General features: G+C 39.6%; 1 protein-coding gene across 1 annotated transcript in view; it reads right to left on the bottom strand.

Annotated features, from left to right (window-relative positions):
• The window catches only part of LONRF2 (LON peptidase N-terminal domain and ring finger 2), a 45,962-nt gene extending 24,492 nt beyond the window's left edge, over positions 1-21,470 (bottom strand). The window contains 3 exon segments of the mRNA XM_058534463.1: positions 2,786-2,904; positions 20,693-21,014; positions 21,016-21,470. Of these exon segments, the coding sequence (XP_058390446.1) occupies positions 2,786-2,904; positions 20,693-21,014; positions 21,016-21,375 (801 nt within the window). The 5' untranslated portion in view covers positions 21,376-21,470.
• Positions 21,471-21,705: the final 235 nt, after the last annotated feature.

Genomic DNA, 21,705 nt, shown 5'->3' with positions numbered 1-21,705 from the left:
CCCCTTTCGTGTATAGGTTTTCAAGACCAAACTCTTTTCTAGCTTCTGTTTTGGATGCTTTACAGTGTCTATTTTTTTAAATTCAGTTTTTCTAAGAAACTGTTATAATTATTAATTTATATTTTTAAATAATTTTTATAATTTTATAACTGTTACCAGAAGTAACTCTCCTCATGCTGTCATTTTAATTGAGTCCCTTAGTAGGGAAAACAATAATGCATGCACTCCAATTATTATTTCTTAATCTCTTATGTCTCCTGTCCTTATCTCTAAAAATGCTCCAAGGCACTGGTACCCATGAAAGATCTATTCATTGCATCATTTATCTTCCAGCTCTCTGGGAGAGCAGCCATTTCAAAAGACACGACAAACATTTTGGACAACAGCTCATCAGTTTCATCCCTGAGCTCCCTGAAAAGCCTCGGATACACGTCAGACCATCAGTGATTCAGCTGTGGAACTCTTTTAATTTTTGGTAAACATTTGAAGTTTTACTAATTTTCTTATTATCCTTAAAAGAGTGGACCCAGCTTTTGCACAGCCTGAAGATTACACAATTTATAATGTCCTTCTTAAGAAAAAGTACAAAATTATGAATACAAAGTTACTAGGGCCCTTCCTAGGCATTATGCAAGTAAGGGGCCCTGACTGTGGAGTTTCAGAAGCTTCTAAATCAACTATCTCTGCTTATCAAAAGTTGTAAGAGAATAATATTCTCTTATACAGGCAAAGCACTTCACAGTTTGAAGTTTTCCACACATGTACATATAATATTGACTAACATTTGAATTTCTGACAGTGTATCAATAAATGCTTATTAATTAAACTCACTAACTTTTAAATAGTTCTAAACCTTACAGGTTCCCTCTTTGGGTAAGATCAAACTTACCCTGTGCCTAATGATATTTCTGCATATGGGCAAACATTTTGCTAGCACTGGCTTGTCTCCATTTGTACCAGAGGCTCTGAGTCAGTATCAGCCATGACCGGCCACTTAAGAGGACAGTTTTGCTCGGGTAAAATACACGGTTGTATCAGCCCCTTGAAGCTGGTTCCACAAGTGCTTCCATCCCATCTTAACCACAGCCAGCCAACTTCACCTTCCCCTCAGGCCTTTCTCCTTACCTTCCAATGTTACTTCTCTAATTCTTTAGTTACAGTATTAACCCGGAAATAATGTTCTATCCCCTACTATCTTCAAGTGATTTAACAGTGTGCATTTCTGCTGAAGCTGTTCTTCACTAGGCCTTTGTCAAGAACCGAGGTCCAAAGACTCGCAACAAACCCTGAAGATATGACCCAAATCCCAAAGGCTAAAGGTTCATTTTCTGCCTCTCTCACAGTTACAATTAGCTGTGTAACTCTGAAGTAATTAAGTCTGTCTTTTGTCAGAGACACACTGCCCGAGTGTCACACAAAGACCAATACTATGGAGAAGAATCTAGCTTCAGAGGGCAATCAATGTAGGTCTACTGTCCGTCAGAAATACTATACTTATAATTCACAACAATTACGCCTCAATCATTACCAACAGAAATTACCTAAGAAGAACAGCAGATCGAGGGTTAGGAGAAAAGGCATCAGAACAAGAAGTAGAAAACATTTTTAGTGAAGCACACAAGCAACAAAATAGACTTCTGGGCTTGGTCCAACAAACATTTGCTTCCCATCCTTCAGCTAATTCCCAAATCTGATGTAACACTCAATCTAATCTGAAAACATTTTGTTTTAAAAGACGGATGTGGGCTGGCCCCGTGGCTTAGCGGTTAAGTGCGCGCGCTCCGCTGCTGGCGGCCCGGGTTCGATCCTGGGCGCGCACCGACGCACCGCTTCTCTGGCCATGCTGAGGCCGCGTCCCACGTACAGCAATTAGAAGGATGTGCAGCTATGACATACAACTATCTACTGGGGTTTGGGGGAAAAAATAAATAAATAAAATTATTAAAAAAAAAAAATTTTTAAAAGACGGATGTTTGGATGGATAGCTGGAAGGAAGGAAGACAGAAAGAGCAGGCTACATCCATCTTGTCTTTTAACCTGGGTTAATGTCTTTTCAATGTTCTAAAACAAAGATGATTAAAACTAATATAGCAGGAGAAGAAAATATTTTTAATTATCAGCTAACAGATCATGCCATGGGCATTAATTTAATCATAAGTTCTTTAAAACTTTAAAATATCTTATAAAGGTTTATAATTCAGATCTGTGAAAAAAGCTACAACTTTTATTCTTTGCCTTCTTCTTCAAGGACAACTTAAGGTATCATTATTAGGCTAGTAAAGCTTATTTTGTGTCATCAGAGGAAGAAATATTAGACCTTTCCAATCCAAACACAGAGATCACAACTATTTCAAAATACATACAAAACGTTCACCCTTTTACTAACACCATTTATATGTTCCATGCATATTAGGCCCCAACTGCTCATCATAATTATTAAGTGATCTTCCTATTTAAACTGTAATTTTAAACATTTCTTCTTTACTCAAAATTTTATAAAATTCTATTTTTCATATATTTCTTCAGTGTATAAGGCATATTATTCAGTTAAATATCTACTGAGAGTAACATAAATTTGTGTTTCTTGTCCAGATCCAGTTGGACACTTGGTCTGTCTTTTAAACTGAGTTGGTCTACTACGAAGTGGATTGCTACAGTTAGACTACTAAAATTTGAGGGAAACTGTACATTTTCTGTAGGTACCTAATCACAATTATCTTACTTTACTCTTAAGAAAATCCCATAAACTTATATTTATTATCTCCAAGCCAACCAATACCAATACCTTAGTCAAGAGAGGTTCACTCTGACAAACCACACTGGCATCCTGTACAGCCTGCTCATAGTTCTTCATGGTTAAATGTAACTCTGCTCGCAGCAGCAATAACGAGTTATCACCAGGAGCTGAAAGATATGAGGAATAGAAACCAACAAAAATGACTGCATTTAAAAGCAAATCATCTTTAAGTCATTAAAAATATTAAATTAGAAAATAAACCTAAAGGCAAAATAAGAAATAATTCCTCCTTTCAATCATATTTAGAGTTTAGTAGTTTGATAAGTATACTTTACATAGCTTCTCTCAGGAAAACAGAAAGAGGATTAACAAGACTTTAAAATGCACCAAGAAAAACAGACTGCTATGTACACATCAGATACAACATAATCTCCAATAATAAACTGAGTAACTGCTGACTCATCTTAATGCTATAACTAGGTATTAAAAAAGAAAATATTTAAAATAACTTTATTGAAAGTACACAAGGAAATTCAAGCTTAAGAAACTAATAAAGTAAAACAATTTGTTTTTCTATACCACTGCATGGATGCGGATTTATCACTGTATCTGTACCTACAGTATGTTCTCTTAAGTGGGAAAAAGAGAAAACAAACTTCCTTTTCCCGAGATTCCTCAAAGAGAAGAGATCTTGAGAATTACTCATATGCTACTATGAACATAAGCCCAGCTCCACAGAAGCCAAGAGTAACTCTATGAACTGACATGTAGTATATGAAGGTGTTGACTCGGCAGGGTACCATGGAAAAGTGACAAAGCCAGAGCTCATGAAAGCAGAACCACCACAGCCGTTTTTCATACTGCTGGACCTGGCTCACTGTACCCATTACTCATAGGATCTTTGTAGGCTACAAAGTGCATTTTAGTTGACCAATAAACATTCTGAGCCTCCAAGATGTCTTCTCATCTCTACCTAATACACATTTTCAGTTTGCTCCAAATCCTTGATCTTGACTCTTTCTCTAACCACCTGGTCCTTTCTAGATGCTACTGCATCTCCTCTCTGTTTATGTAGGTAACTGAGCAAGTGTGTATAAAAGATCTCATGCAAACAGATATTACATCAGGACACGGTGAGCAGGCACTGTTTATAAACGCATTATTGCTACATATGTGTAATACAGAGAAGGCAGGACAGGGAAAACAGTGGGAGACGGGGAAAAGAACAGCAGGAATGGAGAGTCAAACAATAGCATTTAAATTTTTTTTTTTTTATTGATGTTTTAATGGTTTCTAACATTGTGAAATTTTGGGTTGTACATTTTTGTTTGTCCATCACCCCATATATGACTCCCTTCACCCCTTGTGCCCACCCCCCACCCCCACTTCCCGGGTAACCACAGTCCAGTTTTCTCTGTCCATGTGTTGGTTTATATTCCACATATGAGTGAGATCATACAGTGTTTGTCTTTCTCTTTCTGGCTTATTTCACTTAACATAATACGCTCCAGGCCCATCCATGTTGTTGCAAATGGGACGATTTTGTCTTTTTTTATGGCTGAGTAGTATTCCATTGTATATATATACCACATTTTCTTAATCCAATCGTCAGTCGAGGGACACTTAGGTTGCTTCCACTTCTTGGCTATGGTGAATAATACTGCAATGAACATAGGGGTGCATAAGCCTCTTTGGATTGTTGATTTCAGGTGCGTTGGATAGATTCCCAGTAGTGGGATGGCTGGATCATAGGGCATCTCTATTTTTAATTCTTTGAGGAATCTCCATACCGTTTTCCATAGAGGCTGCACCAATTTGCATTCCCACCAGCTGTGTATGAGGGTTCCTGTTTCTCCACATCCTCTCCAACATTTGTTGTTTTTTGTCTTGGTGATTATAGCCATTCTAACGGGTGTGAGGTGGTATCTTAGTGTTGTTTTGATTTGCATTTCCCTGATGATTAGTGATGTTGAGCATCTTTTCATGTGCCTATTGGCCATCTGTATATCTTCCTTGGAGAAGTGTCTGTTCATTTCCTCTGCCCATTTTTTGATCGGGTTGTTTGTTTTTTTGTTGTTCAATTGTGTGAGTTCTTTATATATTATGGAGATCAACCCCTTGTCAGATGTATGTTTTGCAAATATTCTCTCCCAGCTGGGTGGTTGTTTGTTCATCTTGATTCTGGTTTCATTTGTCTTATAAAAGCTCTTTAGTCTGATAAAGTCCCACTTGTTTATTTTTTCTTTAGTTTCCCTAGTCTGGGTAGGCATGTCATCCGAAAAGATTCCTTTAAACCCAATGTCAAATAGTGTGTTGCCTATATTTTCTTCTATGAGTTTTATAGTTTCAGGTCTCACCTTCAGGTCTTTGATCCATTTTGAGTTAATTTTTGTGAATGGCGATAGCACATGGTCCACTTTCATTCTTTTGCATGTGGATGTCCAGTTTTCCCAACACCATTTATTGAAGAGACTTTCCTTTCTCCATTGCATGTTCTTAGCACCTTTGTCGAAAATTAGCTGTCTGTATATGTGTGGTTTTATTTCTGGGCTTTCAATTCTGTTCCATTGATCTGTGTGTCTGTTTTTGTACCAGTACCATGCTGTTTTGATTACTACTGCTTTGTAGTATGTTTTGAAGTCAGGAATTGTGATGCCTCCTGCTTTGTTCTTTTTCTTTAGGATTTCTTTAGCTATTCGGGGTCTTTTGTTGCCCCATATAAATTTTAGTATTCTTTTTTCTATTTCTGTGAAGAATGTCATTGGGATTCTGATTGGGATTGCATTGAATCTGTAGATTGCTTTAGGTAATATAGACATTTTAACTATGTTTATTCTTCCAATCCACGTGCATGGGATATCTTTCCATTTCTTTATGTCATCGTGGATTTCCCTCAATAATGTCTTGTAGTTCTCATTGTATAGGTCCTTCACCTCCTTGGTAAGATTTATTCCTAGGTATTTTATTCTTTTTGATGCAATTGTAAATGGTATTATCTTTTTGAGCTCTCTTTCTGTTAGTTCATTATTAGCATATAGAAATGCAACTGATTTTTGTAGATTGATTTTGTACCCTGCAACTTTGCTGTAGTTGTTGATTGTTTCTAACAGTTATCCAACAGATTCTTTAGGGTTTTCTATATATACAATCATGTCATCTGCAAATAGTGACAGTTTCACTTCTTCGTTACCTATTTGGATTCCTTTTATTCCTTTTTCTTGCCTAATTGCTCTGGCCAAAACCTCCAGTACTATGTTGAACAGGAGTGGTGAGAGTGGGCAGCCCTGCCTCGTTCCTGTTCTCAGAGGAATGGCTTTCAGTCTTTCCCCGTTGAGTATGATGTTAGCTGTGGGTTTGTCATATATGGCCTTTATTATGTTGAGGTACTTTCCTTCTATTCCCATTTTATTGAGAGTTTTTATCATAAATGGATGTTGTATCTTGTCAAATGCCTTCTCTGCGTCTATTGAGACGATCATGTGGTTTTTATTCTTTGTTTTGTTGATGTGATGTATCACGTTGATTGATTTGTGGATGTTGAACCATCCCTGCGTCTCTGGTATAAATCCCACTTGATCATGGTGTATGATCTTTTTAATATATTGTTGTATTCGGTTTGCCAATATTTTGTTGAGGATTTTTGCATCAATGTTCATCAGCGATACTGGCCTGTAATTTTCTTTCTTTGTATTGTCTTTGTCTGGTTTCGGTATCAGGGTGATGTTGGCCTCGTAGAATGATTCAGGAAGTGTTCCATCTTCCTCTATTTTTTGGAATAGTTTGAGGAGGATGGGTATTAAATCTTCTTTGAATGTTTGGTAAAATTCACTGGAGAAGCCATCTGGTCCTGGACTTTTATTTTTTGGGAGGTTTTTGATTACTATTTCAATTTCTTTACTTGTGATTGGTCTATTCAGATTCTCCATTTCTTCTTGGTTCAATTTTGGGAGGTTGTATAAGTCTAAGAATTTATCCATTTCTTCTAGATTGTCCAATTTGTTGGCATATAATTTCTCATAGTATTCTCTTATAATCCTCTGTATTTCCATGGTATCCGTTGTAATTTCTCCTCTTTCATTTCTAATTTTATTTACTTGAGCCTTTTCTCTTTTTTTCTTAGTTAGCCTGGCTAAGGGTTTGTCTATTTTGTTTATCTTCTCGAAGAACCAACTCTTTGTTTCATTAATCCTTTCTACTGTTTTTTTGGTCTCAATATCATTTATTTCTGCTCTGATTTTTATTATTTCTCTCCTTCTGCTGGCTTTGGGCTTTGTTTGTTCTTCTTTTTCTAGTTCTGTTAGGTGTAATTTAAGGTTGCCTATTAGGGCTTTTTCTTGTTTGCTAAGGTGGGCTTGTATTGCTATGAGTTTCCCTCTCAGGACCGCTTTTGCTGCATCCCATATGGTTTGATATGGCATGTTATCATTTTTGTTTGTTTCCAGATAGTTTTTGATTTCTCCTTTAATTTCATCAATGATCCATTGGTTGTTCAGTAGCATGTTGTTTAATCTCCACATTTTTGTCACTTTCCCAGTTTTTTTTTCCTGGTTCATTTCCAGTTTCATAGCCTTATGGTCTGAAAAGATGCTTGTTATGATTTCAATCTTCTTAAATTTATTGAGGCTTGCTTTGTTTCCCAACATATGGTCTATCCTAGAGAATGTTCCATGCGCGCTTGAGAAGAATGTGTAGTCAGCTGTTTTTGGGTGGAGTGCTCTGTATATGTCTACTAGGTCCATCTCGTCCAGTTTTTCATTTAAGTCTAATATTTCTTTATTAACTTTTTGTCTGGATGATCTATCCATTGCTGTAAGTGGGGTGTTAAGATCCTCTACTATTATTGTGTTGTTGTTGATTTCTCCTTTTAGGTTTGTTAATAGTTGTTTTATGTACATTGGTGCTCCTATGTTGGGTGCATATATATTTATAAGTGATATGTCTTCTTGATGGAGTGTCTCTTTTATCATTATATATTTCCCTTCTTTGTCTTTCTTAACCTGTTTTATCTTGAAGTCTACTTTGTCTGATATGAGTATGGCAACACCTGCTTTCTTTTGTTTGCCATTAGCTTGGAGTATTGTCTTCCATCCTTTCACTCTGAGCCTGTGCTTGTCTTTAGTGCTAAGATGTGTTTCCCGAAGGCAGCATATTGTTGGGTCTTGCTTTTTAATCCATCCTGCCACTCTGTATCTTTTGATTGGAGAGTTCAATCCATTTACATTTAGGGTAATTATTGAAATATGAGGGCTGAATGTTGCTGTTTTGTCACTTATTTTCTGGTTCTTTTGCATTTCCTTTGTTTCTTGTCCCATTTGTTTTGGACTGCCAATTCAGTTTGGTTGTTCTGTCTTATGATTCTTCTAGTTTTCTCTTTGTTTATCATATGTGGTTTTAATTTGATTATTTGTTTAGTGGTTACCTTGAGGTTTGGGCGAAAAATCTTCTGTATGAGATAGTCCATTATCTGATAGCCTCCTATTTCCTTATACTAAGTCAATTCAGTCACTTTCCTCTTCCCCTTCTAAGTTGCTCTTGTTATACCTTATTCTATCTTGTGTTGTGGCTGTGTGTTTACAGTGATGAGGTTAAATTTATTTTTGGTGAATTTCTTCCTTTGATCTTTGAGTTTAGTATTTAAGTGGTTGCTAACCTATTCCGGTAAAGATCTACTATTTCTCTGATTTTGTCTACCTACTTTTCTCCTTACTCCAAGCTTTGTGTTCCCTTTCTCTTCTTGTTTTCAGGCCTGAGGGCCTTCTTGAGTATTTCTTGTAGTGGGAGTCTCGTGGCCATGAACTCCCTTAGCTTTTGTTTATCTGGGAGAGTTACTATTTCTCCATCATATTTGAAGGATATTTTTGCTGGATAGAGTATTCTTGGCTGAAAGTTTTTGTCTTTTAGTATTTTGAATATATCATTCCAGTCTCTTCTAGCCTGAAAAGTTTGTTGAGAAATCCGCTGAGAGCCTGATGGGAGTTCCTTTGTACGTTATTTTTTGTTTTTGTCTAGCTGCCCTTAATATTGTTTCTTTGTCGTTGACCCTGGCTAGCCTTACCACTAGGTGTCGTGGTGAAGGCCTTTGTCTGTTAATATATATAGGCGTCCTGTTGGCTTTGCTTACTGGTATTTCCTGCTCCTTCCCCAGATTTGGGAAATTTTCAGCTATTATTTCCTTGAATAGGCTCTCTGTTCCGCTTTCCCTCTCCTCTCCCTCAGGAATACCTATAATTCTTATGTTACATTTTCTAATAGAGTCCGATATTTCTCGGAGTCTTTCTTCATTTCTTTTTAGTCTTAGTTCTCTCTCTTCTTCCATCTGGAGTATATCTGTATTCCTATCCTCTAAAGTACTAATTCTTTCCTCCATATTGTCAGCTCTGTTCTTTAAAGATTCCAGATTCTCCTTTATCTCCTCCATTGTGTTCTTCATCTCCATCAGCACTGATAGGTTTTTCTTTATGATTTCAATCTCTTTTGTGAAGAAACTCCTAATCTCATTTAATTGTTTGTCTGTGTTGTCTCGTATTTCGTTGAGTGTTTTTATGATAGCTATTTTGAAATCTCTGTCATTTACTTTATGGATTTCTGTGTCTTCGGGGTTGATTTCTGGGTGCTTGTCATTTTGTTTCTGGTCTGGTGATTTCATATATTTTTGCATTGTGGTTCCTGTGTTGGTTTTGATTTTCCTCATCCTGGAAGTCTCTGGTTGCAATTTCCACCTGCCGCCACTGTCTGGTGGTAAAGGGCTGTGTAGTCTAAGCCCCCTGCGCTCTGCCCCAGTTTTTCTGCTGCAATCCTCAGTTTTGTTTTGTTTTGTTTTTTTCCCCACTGCGATCCACGGGTCCAGTCCAGTTTGTTCAGGTCTGCCTCGGATCGCTAGATCTGGTCGAGCTGCAGACTCCGGGTTGCGGGGAGGGGGGAGCTCTCTCTTTTGCCCTCTGGGTCCCTGACGTGGGAGGCTTCTCGTTTGCCCCTCTTTATCCGCTCTCTGGGTTGCTCAGATGTTGATGTTAGCCCTGTGGCTCCTCTGAGCCCTCTGTGCGGGAGTTTCCCACCGGCTGAGAGAGCCCGAAGAGCTACAGTTTCCCGCCGAGGGCCGCCCCTCCCCCCTCTCTGGGAGCCGCGCGGACCGGATCGCTGATCTGATGGGGAGGGAGCGGAGTTCTCCTTACCTCTCCCCACTTCCTCTGGGGGCCCAGCACGTTCCGCTCTCAGATGTGCGGCAGTGTGGATCCCTCCGCTCTAGCTTTTCACTGTCTGGGATTCCGTTGTTGGTCTGTGGCTGTTGCTTTTGTTGTATCTTGTGGAGGAAGAATTCACGGGAAAGCTCACTCCGCCATGATGCTGACGTCACCTCCGCATTTAAATTTTTTAAAAAGACACTGACTGGCTAAAGCAGGGATCAGCAACTTTTTTCTGTAAAAGGCCAGAGAGTAAATACTTTAGCTTTGCAGGCCAAGAGGCAAACTTGAGGATATCGTGCAGGTACTTACGTAACAACAAAGAAAACAGATTTTCACAAAAACTTTATTGACAAAATTCAAAATATAATAAATTAGTACTTTTATGTAATACATGTCTACTAATTAGAAAAAACAAATTATTTTGGGAGGGGATAACATTTTCCTCAATTGAAGTTAAAGTTAGTGTTCCTCATCACCAAAATCAATTGAAGATGTTCATCTGTTGATGATGATCTGTAATGAGATTTTATGTATTCCATCTTTGAAAACACACATAAGTACCATGAAATACTGATGTCAATCCATAAGCACACGAATTTAAATTAAGCATTTCATTGCTTGGAAGGCATAGAGAATTCTATTAGATTCTTCTCCTGATATTCGTCCTTTTAGTATGTCATTATGTACTAAATATAACTGCAGAGTAATGACTTCCAACTGAAGATTAGGTGACAGCTCCTCAATTGCACAGGTAAATGCATTTTGAAATACAGAAATTTCCTTTGGAGATTTCTGGAAATCTCAAAAAAAAAAAAAAAACGCTGCTGGAACTATAGTTTGAGCTTGAGAAATAAACCTGCTGTAAATCTGTGTGAGAAGGGAGATCTCCCATTTTGTTCCCACTTGCTAAAGTCAGTGCTCTTGAACCTCTCAACAATCATATCATATACAAACAATTAGCTTCGACTCTTGCCTTCTAACATTTATACCTGTGTTTCCTTTTATCCTCGTATTACAATCATAAGTGGTGATAGTGGACATTTTTCTCTTATTCTTGAATTTAAAAAGAACACGTCTAAGGTTTTAACATGAAGTATGTTTGCTATAATTTTCTGAGAGAGAATATTTACCAAATTAGATAAGCTCCCTCCTATTCCTAGTTTTCTGAGGGCGTTATAACAAGCGGGTGCTGAATTTTATAGAACGGTCTTCCAGCATCCGAGAGATCACATGTACTGTATCTCCTTCTACCTGTTATTATAGCGAATTACAGTTCAAAGATCTAACACTGAATTATCCTTATCTTCCTTGGATAAGCTCTTCTTGACCTTAACTCTTACTACATGCTGGATTCAAAATACTAAGTCACTTAATTAACGTTTTGGCATCTATTTACATATGTAAGACTAACCTATCGATTTTTTCCTGTGCAAGCTTTACCTGATTGTAGTAGCAAGGTTATATTAACCTTATAAAATGAGATGGAAATCTTCCCAAATTTTTCTATAATCCAAAATAAAATGGGAGTTAATCCTCACTGAAAGTTTGTTAGGACTTGCTTGACCTTAGTGCCTTTTCTCAGAAGAAAATCCCTGAGTAGCACTTAAATTTCTCTTATGGTTATTGGTCCACATCAGGCTTTTACTTCTTCCTGGATCAATTTTGATAATTTATAGTTTCCTTAAAATTGTCCTTATAGGTTTTAAAATCTGTTATATTCTTTTATATCTGTGATTATGCTGCTTCTTCACTCCTGACACTATTTGTGCTCTGCATTTTTCTTCATCACACTTGCCAAACATTTGTCTCTTTTACTGGTCTTTTAATGAACCAGTTTCCAACTTGTTAACCAATTCAATTTTTTTCTGTTTCACTATTTTTTTCTTCATTACTCCTTTGCTTATAGTTCATGTTAGCTTAATTGATCTTGACAAAGTTTCCTGAGTTAAAAACACATTTCATTTACATTTATTTTTAATCCTTCTTTTCTAACAAATGCATTTAAGCCTCTACTCTCCTCACATTCTAAAGGCTGCTTTTACTAAGTCCAAAAGCAATTACATTCACTTCCCCTCCAGACACTGAATGAATCAAACTGTCTCCTTTGTTGACTTCCACCATTTGGTACTCCATTTATTAAGCCAGCACTTCATAACAGAATCTTTTAAAACATTTAAAATAAATCTCTACACATTTTCTACGCATTAAGCCTTAAGCTTAACAAAACTAAGAGTATTTATTGAGGAATCACTCAAAAATAAACGGAAGAGGAAAAACAAATTCAAATTCTTTGTGGGGAGAAAGCATATGGGAGAAAAATGCATGCGTGCATCTTCCAAAAAACTGACACACGGTTTCAGACAGTTTACCAATTAACCCCTGTATGGGGAAGAGAGTCAAAAAAAAGGTCTGAGAACCAGGCTTTGTGAGGACAAGAATAGTCTAGTCTCTACATCTGTGTTTAGGGTCGACCAATGGCTGTTCTCCTCCAACTGCAACCCAGAGCCACTGCTGGGCTGGGAGCCAGGTTACTGCTGTAAAATCTGTCAATGAGTGGGCAGTGGTGAGAAACGGAGAACTGTACAAGCGTTATTTTAAAAGTATTGAATGAACTGACACATAAAACAATGACAACTGGGTAGTGTTCTTGGGGAATATTAAGAAATGAACAGCAATACTCCTCACAGGTTATTGGTTACAAAGTCCACAAATTTTAAATGTGTATCTTGAACTTTCACATGTGTATACACCTGTGTAATCACCACCGAGATCATTTCCAGGAGCTCAGAAGGTGCCCTGGTGCACTTTCCCAGTAAGTACACCTCTCCTAAGGGTAACCACCGTTCTGACGTCTATCACTATAGATGATTTTAGCCTGTTTTGAACTTCTTACACATGGAGTTATATAAACAGAATGTACCTTTGTATCTGACTTTCATTCAATATCATTCTGTGATATTCATCCATATTGTTGTACGTCTCAGGGTCTTTCTTTAAAAATAAACTGCTGTGTAACATTATACTGTATGACTTGATTTATTTCCTCATTCTATTGGGGGGTTGTTTCCTAAATGTTTTTGTAAAGCTGCGATGAACATTCTTGTATAGGTCTTTTGAAGGACATAAACATTCATTTCTATTTGGTATATACTCAGAAGTGGAAATACTGTGTCCGAGATTATGTATGTTTAGCTTTGGTAGGTAATTCCAAACATACTTCTTAACTTGCACCAATTTACACTTCCACCAGCAAAGTAAGAGCTCAATTGCTTCAAATACTTGCCAAAACTAGGTATTGTCAGTCTTTTTCATTTTAACCATTCTGGCAAGTATGTAGTCGTATTTTATCTTAGTTTGAATTTACATTTGATCACTTATTATGTTGTGCACTCTTTCATAGGTTTAGTGTCCATTTTGAGATCTAGTTTTATAAAGCATCTGCTCAAGTCTTTGCCTATTATTGAGACAGTCTTTTTTGCTTTTGAAATGTAGGCATTCTTCCAATATTCTGGATTTGCATTCTCAGTAAGATACATATTACGAGTACACATCACCTTTCCACTTTTTCAAGGGTCTCTGAGGGACACAAGTTCTTAATTTTAATTAAACCAAATTTATCTATCCTCTTTTATGGTTATGCTTTTTGCGTCTTATTCTAGAAATAACTGCCTACCCCAAGTTCATGAAAATATTCTCCTATGACTTCTCTTAGACATCTGACTCTAATTTCAATGTATGATGTGAGCTAGGCATCCAGATTCACTTTTTCCATATGGATAAAATGACTCAGACTATTTAAAAGAACAGTCTTCTTCTTCATGGAATTCTATTGGCATCTTTGTAGTAAATAAGCGACCGTACATGTGAAAGTCAGTTTCTGTGTGTCCACCCTTGGATCCATACAACTCTGTCTTAATTACTGCAGCATTAGAGAAAGCCTTGATATCTTATAGTGTAAATTCTCCAGTTTAGTTATTTTTCTTCAATATTGCCTTGGCCATTCATCAATTTCCACCAAAACCACTGGTGATATTTTGACTGAGACTGCACTGAATCTGTAGTTCACTCTGCAGAGAAGTGACATCTTATCAATACTGAGTTTTGTAATCCCTGCAAATAATATATCTTTCCATTTATTTAAGTCTACTTTAATTTCTCCCAGAAATGTTTTGTATTTTCAGTGTGGAGGTCTTGAACATCCTTCAGATATTTCAGGGTTTATTTCACAGAATTTTTTTGTTATGTAAATGGGTTATTTTAAAATTTCATTTTTTATTTGTTTTTTGCTAAGTATATATCATTATTAATGATCTTTCTATACTGATCTTATATTCAGCAATCTTGATGATTCACTTATAATTACTAATAGCTCAAATATTCTTCTGGAGTTTCTATGTACTCCAACATGTCATCTACAAATAATAACTTGTCTTTTATCTTTCCAATTTTAATACCCTTTTATCTGCTCCTCACTGCACTAGCTGAAATCTTCAGGACAATGTTGAATGACAGTGATGACAGTGAGCACTCTTGTCACCTTTCCTTCAGTGGGCAAACAGTCAATATTTAATTATGATGGTTGTTATAGATTCTTGTAGATACTCTTTAACATATTAAGAATGTTCCCGTTTATTTCTAGTTCCCTGAGAGATTTTAACATGAGTCATACAATTTTTCTCCTTTATTCTGTAGATGTGGTAAATTACACCTGTAGATTTTCAATGATTAAACAAATTAACCTTCTACTTGATCATGATGTGTTGTTCTTCAAGTGTATCAATGGATTCAATTTGCCAATATTTTATTTAGGATTTTTGTATCTATGTTCTAAGAAATATTGGACTGTATTTCTCCTTTCTTGTCATTGATTTTTGCTCTCACCTTTATTTTCTGCTTTCCACTTCCTTTGGATTCATTTTGCTTTTCTTCTTCTAGCATTTTAAAACAGAAGCCTAGAGATTACCAATTTTCAACTGTTCTTCTGTAGTATAGGCATTTAAAGCAATAAACTTCCCTCTAAGCATCTGTTGCAGTGGCATTCCATAGTTTTTGATATGTGTATTTTCATTATCATTCAGCTAAAATATTTTCTAATTTTCATTGTGATTTCTTATTTGACCCATAAGTTGCATAAAAATGTATTGCTTAATTTCCAAATATTTAAAGATAATCTAGATATTTACTACTGAATTTTAAGTTAAAGTCTACAGTCTTCAAAGAACATATATTGTCTAATTTCAGTCTTTTAATGTTTTTTGCAACTTGTTTCATGGCCTAACCCAGGGGTTGGCAAACACAATCACAGGCCAAATCCAGCCCATTGTTATCATCATATGAACCTGAGTAGATGGTATATTCTGCAGCAGTTGTATGTGGTACCGTATATTAACTAAATCAAAGTCCTGAAGTATGTTGTTCCAATCTATATCTTTATTTTTCTAGCCTTATTTTATCAGCTACTAAGAGTCTTCTTCAAAATCTCCAATTAACTCTCCTTTTAATTTTGTCACCTTTTGCTCTGTGTGTGTGTACACCTGATTTTAGGGGCATACAAATTTAGCAATGTTACATATTTTCTGTTGAGTTGACTTATTTATCATAAACATATCCATCTCTCCTGATACTCCTTGCCTTCAAGACTACTTTATCTGATAGTAATTTTGCCCTACCACGTTTCCTTTGGTCAGTCTTTGTAGAGTATCTTTTTCCATCCTATTAATTTCAACCCTTTTGTGTCCCTGTAGCTAAAGTTTATCTCATGTGTATCTCACAAAGCTGTGTTTCATTTAATCTAGTCTGTCAACATTTGTCTTCTAACTGGAATATTTAGATCATTTACATTTAATGCAAATGAAGCCCCATTTTTCTATTTCTTTTCTAGTTATCCCATTTATTCTCTGATGCTTTATCCTTCCTTTTCACTTTCTTTTGAATTAGTGAAGTATTTATTATTCCACCATAGCCTCTTTTGTGTGTGTGTGAGGAAGATCAGCCCTGAGCGAACATCCGTGCTAATCCTCCTCTTTGCTGAGGAAGACGGGCTCTGGGCTAACATCTACTGCCAACCTCCTCCTTTTTTTTTTCTCCCCCCCAAAGCCCCAGTAGATAGCTGTACGTCCTAGTTGCACATCCTTCTAGTTGCTGTATGTGGGACGCGGCCTCAGCATGGCCGGAGAAGCGGTGCGTCGGTGCACACCTGGGATACGAACCAGGGCCACAAGTAGCAGAGCACGCGCACTTAACCGCTAAGCCACGGGGCCGGCCCCACCACAGCCTTTTAATTTTATCTTCTATTATCCTTTCGGTGGCTACCCAACAGATTAAATATGCAAACTTGATTTGTTAGTATACTTTAAATCAGTACTTTTTAGTAGTTTTAACCAAAAGAACACACAGGCGATACAACAATTTAACTTGACTTACTCATCCTGGTTTGTGCTACTGCCACACGTTTTACTTCTACATATGTTATAAATACCACAAGCCATTACTGCTTTAGTTTGAAATAATCAATATTCTCTTATATTTACTCATATATTTACTCTTGCTGGTGGTCTTCATTCCTTCCTTTAGTTCCATGCTTCCATCTGGATCATTTTCCTTTAGCCTAAAGAATTCCCCTTAGTATTTCATGTAGTGCAATTCTGATGGCAATAAAAATTCTTTTGCTTTATTTATTTATTAGGATTAAAGAATTTTGATTGTGTCTTCATTTCTGAAAGATATTTTCAGCTGGGTAAAAAACTTCAGGTAGACTTTTCCCCCCCTTTCAGCACTTGAAAGATGTCATCCCATTATTTTCTAGTTTAAGTAATTTTGTAGTCAAGTCAGCTAGAAGTCTTATTACGGCTCCTTTGAAGGAAAATGCCCTGTCTTCTCTAACTGCTTTTATATTTCTCTCTCTGATTATCAGTAACCTGACTAGAATATACTCAGGTACGTTTCATCCGTTGTGTGAGTGTTTGTGTTTATCCTGTTGGGCTTACTGAGGTTCTTGATTCAGTGAGTTCAAGTTTCTCATCAGATTTGGAAAATTCTCAGCCATTTTTTCTTCAAGTACTTCTCCTGTCCCTTCTCCCTCTCTCCTCTTCCAGAATGCAAATTTCATGTATTTTAGAACTTATGTCTGTGTCCCACATATCTCTTATGCTCTGTTTTGTTTATTCTTTTTTTCCTCTGTGATTCCATTTGGATATTGTCTGTTGACTTGTTCCTGAGTGTTCTCATCTCACCTTCTGTTGTTTCCAGTCTGTTTCTAAATCCATCTAATTAATTCTCAACTTCAGATATTTTTTACAGTTATCTACTGAATGCTTTATCTTTTCATATATTTATTTCTGTTTTCTTGAACATATTTGTTAGGTATTTTGAATTCCACTCACAACCTATAGGCCAAAATTAGTCATACGGCTCCACAAGCAGGCTAGGAATGCAATCCTACCTTGTCTGAGGAAGGTAAATATTTGGGGAACAGCATTAATGATTACCGCACTTGGCTAGGGTCACATAATAAGTGCCAGCCTAGGTCTAATCACACGCATTTCTGATTCCAAATACTTGTGACATTTCTCCTATATTAAAATCTCTTTGGGGGGCTTATTACAAAACTAAAAGTTTTTCTATCAATTTTTAAACTAGGCAAACTTGGCTTTCTTATCTAATTTTGAATGGAAAATATGTACTGAATAAAAATTCTCATGATGAATTGACTGCAATAGTCTGTGTTTTTAAAACTTTCAAATTGAGGTCTGATATCTACACGGAAAAGCTACAAATCATGAGTATACAGTTCAATAAACTATCACAAACTGTACACACCTGTGTATCCATCCTCTGAGTCAAGAAACAGAACATCACCACTACCTCACAGGTCCCCCTCATACTTACAGTAACTATCCTCTTTTTCTCCCCCAAAGGTCACCACTGCCCTTACTTCTTATGTGCTACAGTAATTTTGCCTGCTTGGTCTTACAGATAAATAGAATCACACAGTAAAAACGCTTCTGAGGGGCCAGCCCAGTGGCACAAGCGGTTAAGTGCACGCGTTCTGCTGCGGCGGCCCGGGGTTCGCCGGTTTGGATCCCGGGCACGCACCGACACACCGCTTGGCAAGCCATGCTGTGGCAGCGTCCCATATAAAGTAGAGGAAGATGGGCACGGATGTTAGCCCAGGGCCAGTATTCCTTAGCGAAAAAAGAGGAGGATTGGCAGATGTTAGCACAGATCTGATCTCCTCACAAAAAAAAAAAAAAAAACCTGCTTCTGAGTCTGACTTCTCTCACTTAACATTACGTGATTCATCTACGTTGTAGTGTGTAACTGTAATTGGTTTATTTCTTTCTATATAGTATTCCTTCAAGACATCATACTGGGCCGGCCCGTGGTTTAGCGGTTGAGTACGCGCGCTCCGCTGCTGGCGGCCCGGGTTCGGATCCCGGGCGAGCACCGACGCACCGCTTCTCCGGCCATGCTGAGGCCGCGTCCCACATACAGCAACTAGAATGGATGTGCAACTACGACATACAACTATCTACCGGGGCTTTGGGGGAAAAATAAATAAATAAAATCTTAAAAAAAAAAAAAAAGACATCATACTATATTTACCCATTAATTCTGTTCTTATTGGACATTTGAGTTGTTTACACTTTAGAGTTATTGCTAATGATGATATACATTCTTGTACATTCTTCTAGTGCACATATGCATGTACCTCTTTGAAAATGCTTGGCCAAAGGTCATATTTAACATTTTCAGATACCACCAAATAATTTTCCAGGGGTAAAATTTGCAGACCCATCAGCAGCATATAACATGTTAGTTTCAAGCGTAGAACACAATGATTCGATATTTGTATATATTGCAAAATGATCACCACAATCAATCTAGTAAATTCTATCATTACACACAGCTACAAAATTTTTTGTTTCTTGCAGCAATTATTTTATTTTATTTTGTGAGGAAGATCAGCCCTGAACTAACATCCATGCCAATCCTCCTCTTTTTGCTGAGGAAGACTGGCCCTGAGCTAACATCCATGCCCATCTTCCTCCACTTTACGTGGGTTGCCGCCACCGCATGGCCTGACAAGCGGTGTGTCGGTGCACGCCCGGGATCCGGGCCTGGGCCGTCAGCAGCGGAGAGCATGCACTTAACCACTACACCACCAGGCCGGCCCCCCAGCAATTGTTTTTTTAAAGTTCTATGCTTGTACTGTCTAAGACAGTAGCCACTAGCTGTCCACTGTGGCTGTCACATGTGGCTATGGGGCACCTGAAATGGGGCTAGTGCAACAGAGGAACTGAGTTATTAATTTTATTTCATTTTAACTAATTCAAATTTAAGTTTAAAAATTGATACTCCATTCAGTTTGGTGGAAAACTTTTAAGTTAACCTGAAACAACTTCAATATGTGAATCTACTTTCTCAACTCTAAATTTTATGAAATCAGAGGAAGCATTTCTGATGAAAATTTAGTGTCCCAATCAGGATGGGCAGTAAATATAAAATACACAATGAGATTTCAAAGACAATTAAAAAGACAGTAAAATTTGGATTTTTTTTTTTTTTACATTGAAGATATGTTGTTGAAATAATATTTTGGACGTATAGGGTTAAAAATATTGTGAAAATAAATTTCACCTGCCTCTTTTCACTTCTTTTAACGATGCTACCAGAAAATTCAAAATTACCTATGTGGCTTAAACAATATTTCTACTGGACAGTGCTGCTCTGTACCATATATATACAAGATAACTGAAAACTCAAAATACACAGCCTGTTAAAGTATGGATATGTTGGTTACAAAAACGGTACAGAAAATTTGTTAAAGCAATTTGATTGCTCTATTCCAGCAGATTCCCCCAATTTAGATATAGGTGTGTCTTCTAAAAGCGAAAACGTTAACTCTAAGTTTAAAATAAAATGCATACCTACTATAGCAGACGACAAGATTCCTTTAGTAACAAAGGATTAAACCAAGTCTTCTTGACTAGTGATTTAAATCATATATACCCTGTTTCAAAACCAGTGAATTGAGAATACAAATCACCTTCCACACATACACTTCTCCACCCAAAACAACTGTCAACAGAGCATATTCATTCGAATACAAAGACGGAACTCTGGTCTTCCTTGAAATTATTTACTCTTAACAGGTGATGATTGGGAAAGCCGGGGAGCGGGGAGAGAGCCTGGTGCTGGTCACAGACTTCAGATCAAAAAAACAAAAACACAAAAACAAAACAAAAAACCACACGTACTAGTTAGTATAATATCTAACACGCTAATTACGCCATAACAATATCTAATGGCTTTTGAGAGAGAGAGGCCAGCGCCAGACAGTACGAAGTAATAAAAGCAGAGCGGAAGGGGTTCCAGGATTCATCAGCTGAAACCCCAAAGCAACTCCTGCCCCATCACAAGGCGCTCTGTTCTGCCTCTAGGCTGTTAGTTTTTACATTTCCCTGGAGGACAAATAAAAACACAGTCATCCTCCCACTCCCAAACAGCTGAGATGGGCTTGAAAGGCTGCGCTGGCCTTAGGGGACAGCTCAGGAAGGCTGCGGAGATCCTGGAAAGGCACAACCATTGGGGCGCACCCGGCCTCTGACCGCAGCCACCCTGCGGCTGTTACCACCTTTCATCTTCAGCTCACCACCTTCAGAGAGCAAAATAACCGCCTGCCTGGGGAGCACACAGCTCTCTACCCCCACCCCTGCTGCCCGCCCGACAGGTGCGCGGACAGGCGGGCCAGCTCCCGCGGCCGACTCACCCAGATCCAGGGCCTGGTCGCACCGGAGCAGCGCGGCCTCGGGCTGCTGCAGGCGCTGCAGACTCCGCGCCTGGCCGGCCAGCCTGCGCACCCGGCACTCGGCCGGGAAGCACTTCTCCAGCAGGCCGCTCAGCACCACGCTGACCCGCCGCGCCGGCGGCCGCGCGGGCCCCGGCTCCACGCAGCGCTTGCACACCGTGAGGCCGCACGGCAGGGTCACCGGCTTGTGCAGCAGCCGCCGGCAGCGCGGGCAGCCGAGCAGCTCACGGGGCGCGGCGGGCGCCGAGGCCGACGGCCCCCCGCCCGGCGCCGCGGGGGGCGCGGCCCGGCTTCCCGGGCGGCAGCCGCCCCTCGCGCTAGCCCAGGGCGCGCGCCAGGCCGCCCGCCAGCTCGCCCAGCTCCTCGGGCCGCAGCGCGCCGAGCCGCGCGGCGCCGCGGAAGGCGCCCAGGGCCTCGGGGATCCGGCCCGCGCGGGCCAGCGCGTCCCCCAGCCGCAGGCACAGGCCGCGGTCGGGCCGCGCCAGCCCGGCCAGCATGGAGCGGAAGAGCTCGGCTGCCATCCCGTAGTCGCCCGCGCGGAAGGCCTCGTCGCCCTTCTCTAACCGCTCAGCGAAAGGCTCCCCGCAGTCGCAGCCGGGACACGGGGGCGGCGGCGGCGGCGGCGGCACCGGCTCGGGGCTCATGGCCGCGGGGCTGTGGCGACGTGGGCCCGGAGGGAAGAAGAGGAGGACGGAGGATGCGCGGCCGCCGCCTTCGCTGACAGCCGCGCGCGTCTGGGGGCGCCGCGGCACCCACAGCAGCGGGCGGGCGGGAGGCTGGGCCGCGGCCCCCGCGCGCCGTGGGCGGCCCGGCCCCCGCAGGGCCGCAGACCCTCCTCAGAGGGCGGGGCAGGCACAGGGGGCGGGGGCCCGGGCAGCTGCGCACGCGGGGCGCCCCCCGCCCCCCGCTCTGCTTACGTAATCCACGCCGCTCACGGGAACGCGGCGACCCCCTCCCCAGTCTGCCGCAAACCC

Source organism: Diceros bicornis, chromosome 40, assembly GCF_020826845.1.
Source record: "Diceros bicornis minor isolate mBicDic1 chromosome 40, mDicBic1.mat.cur, whole genome shotgun sequence".
NCBI lineage: Eukaryota > Metazoa > Chordata > Mammalia > Perissodactyla > Rhinocerotidae > Diceros > Diceros bicornis.
Note: the sequence above shows the minus strand (reverse complement) of the source record. Positions and strands in the feature narration are given on the sequence as shown.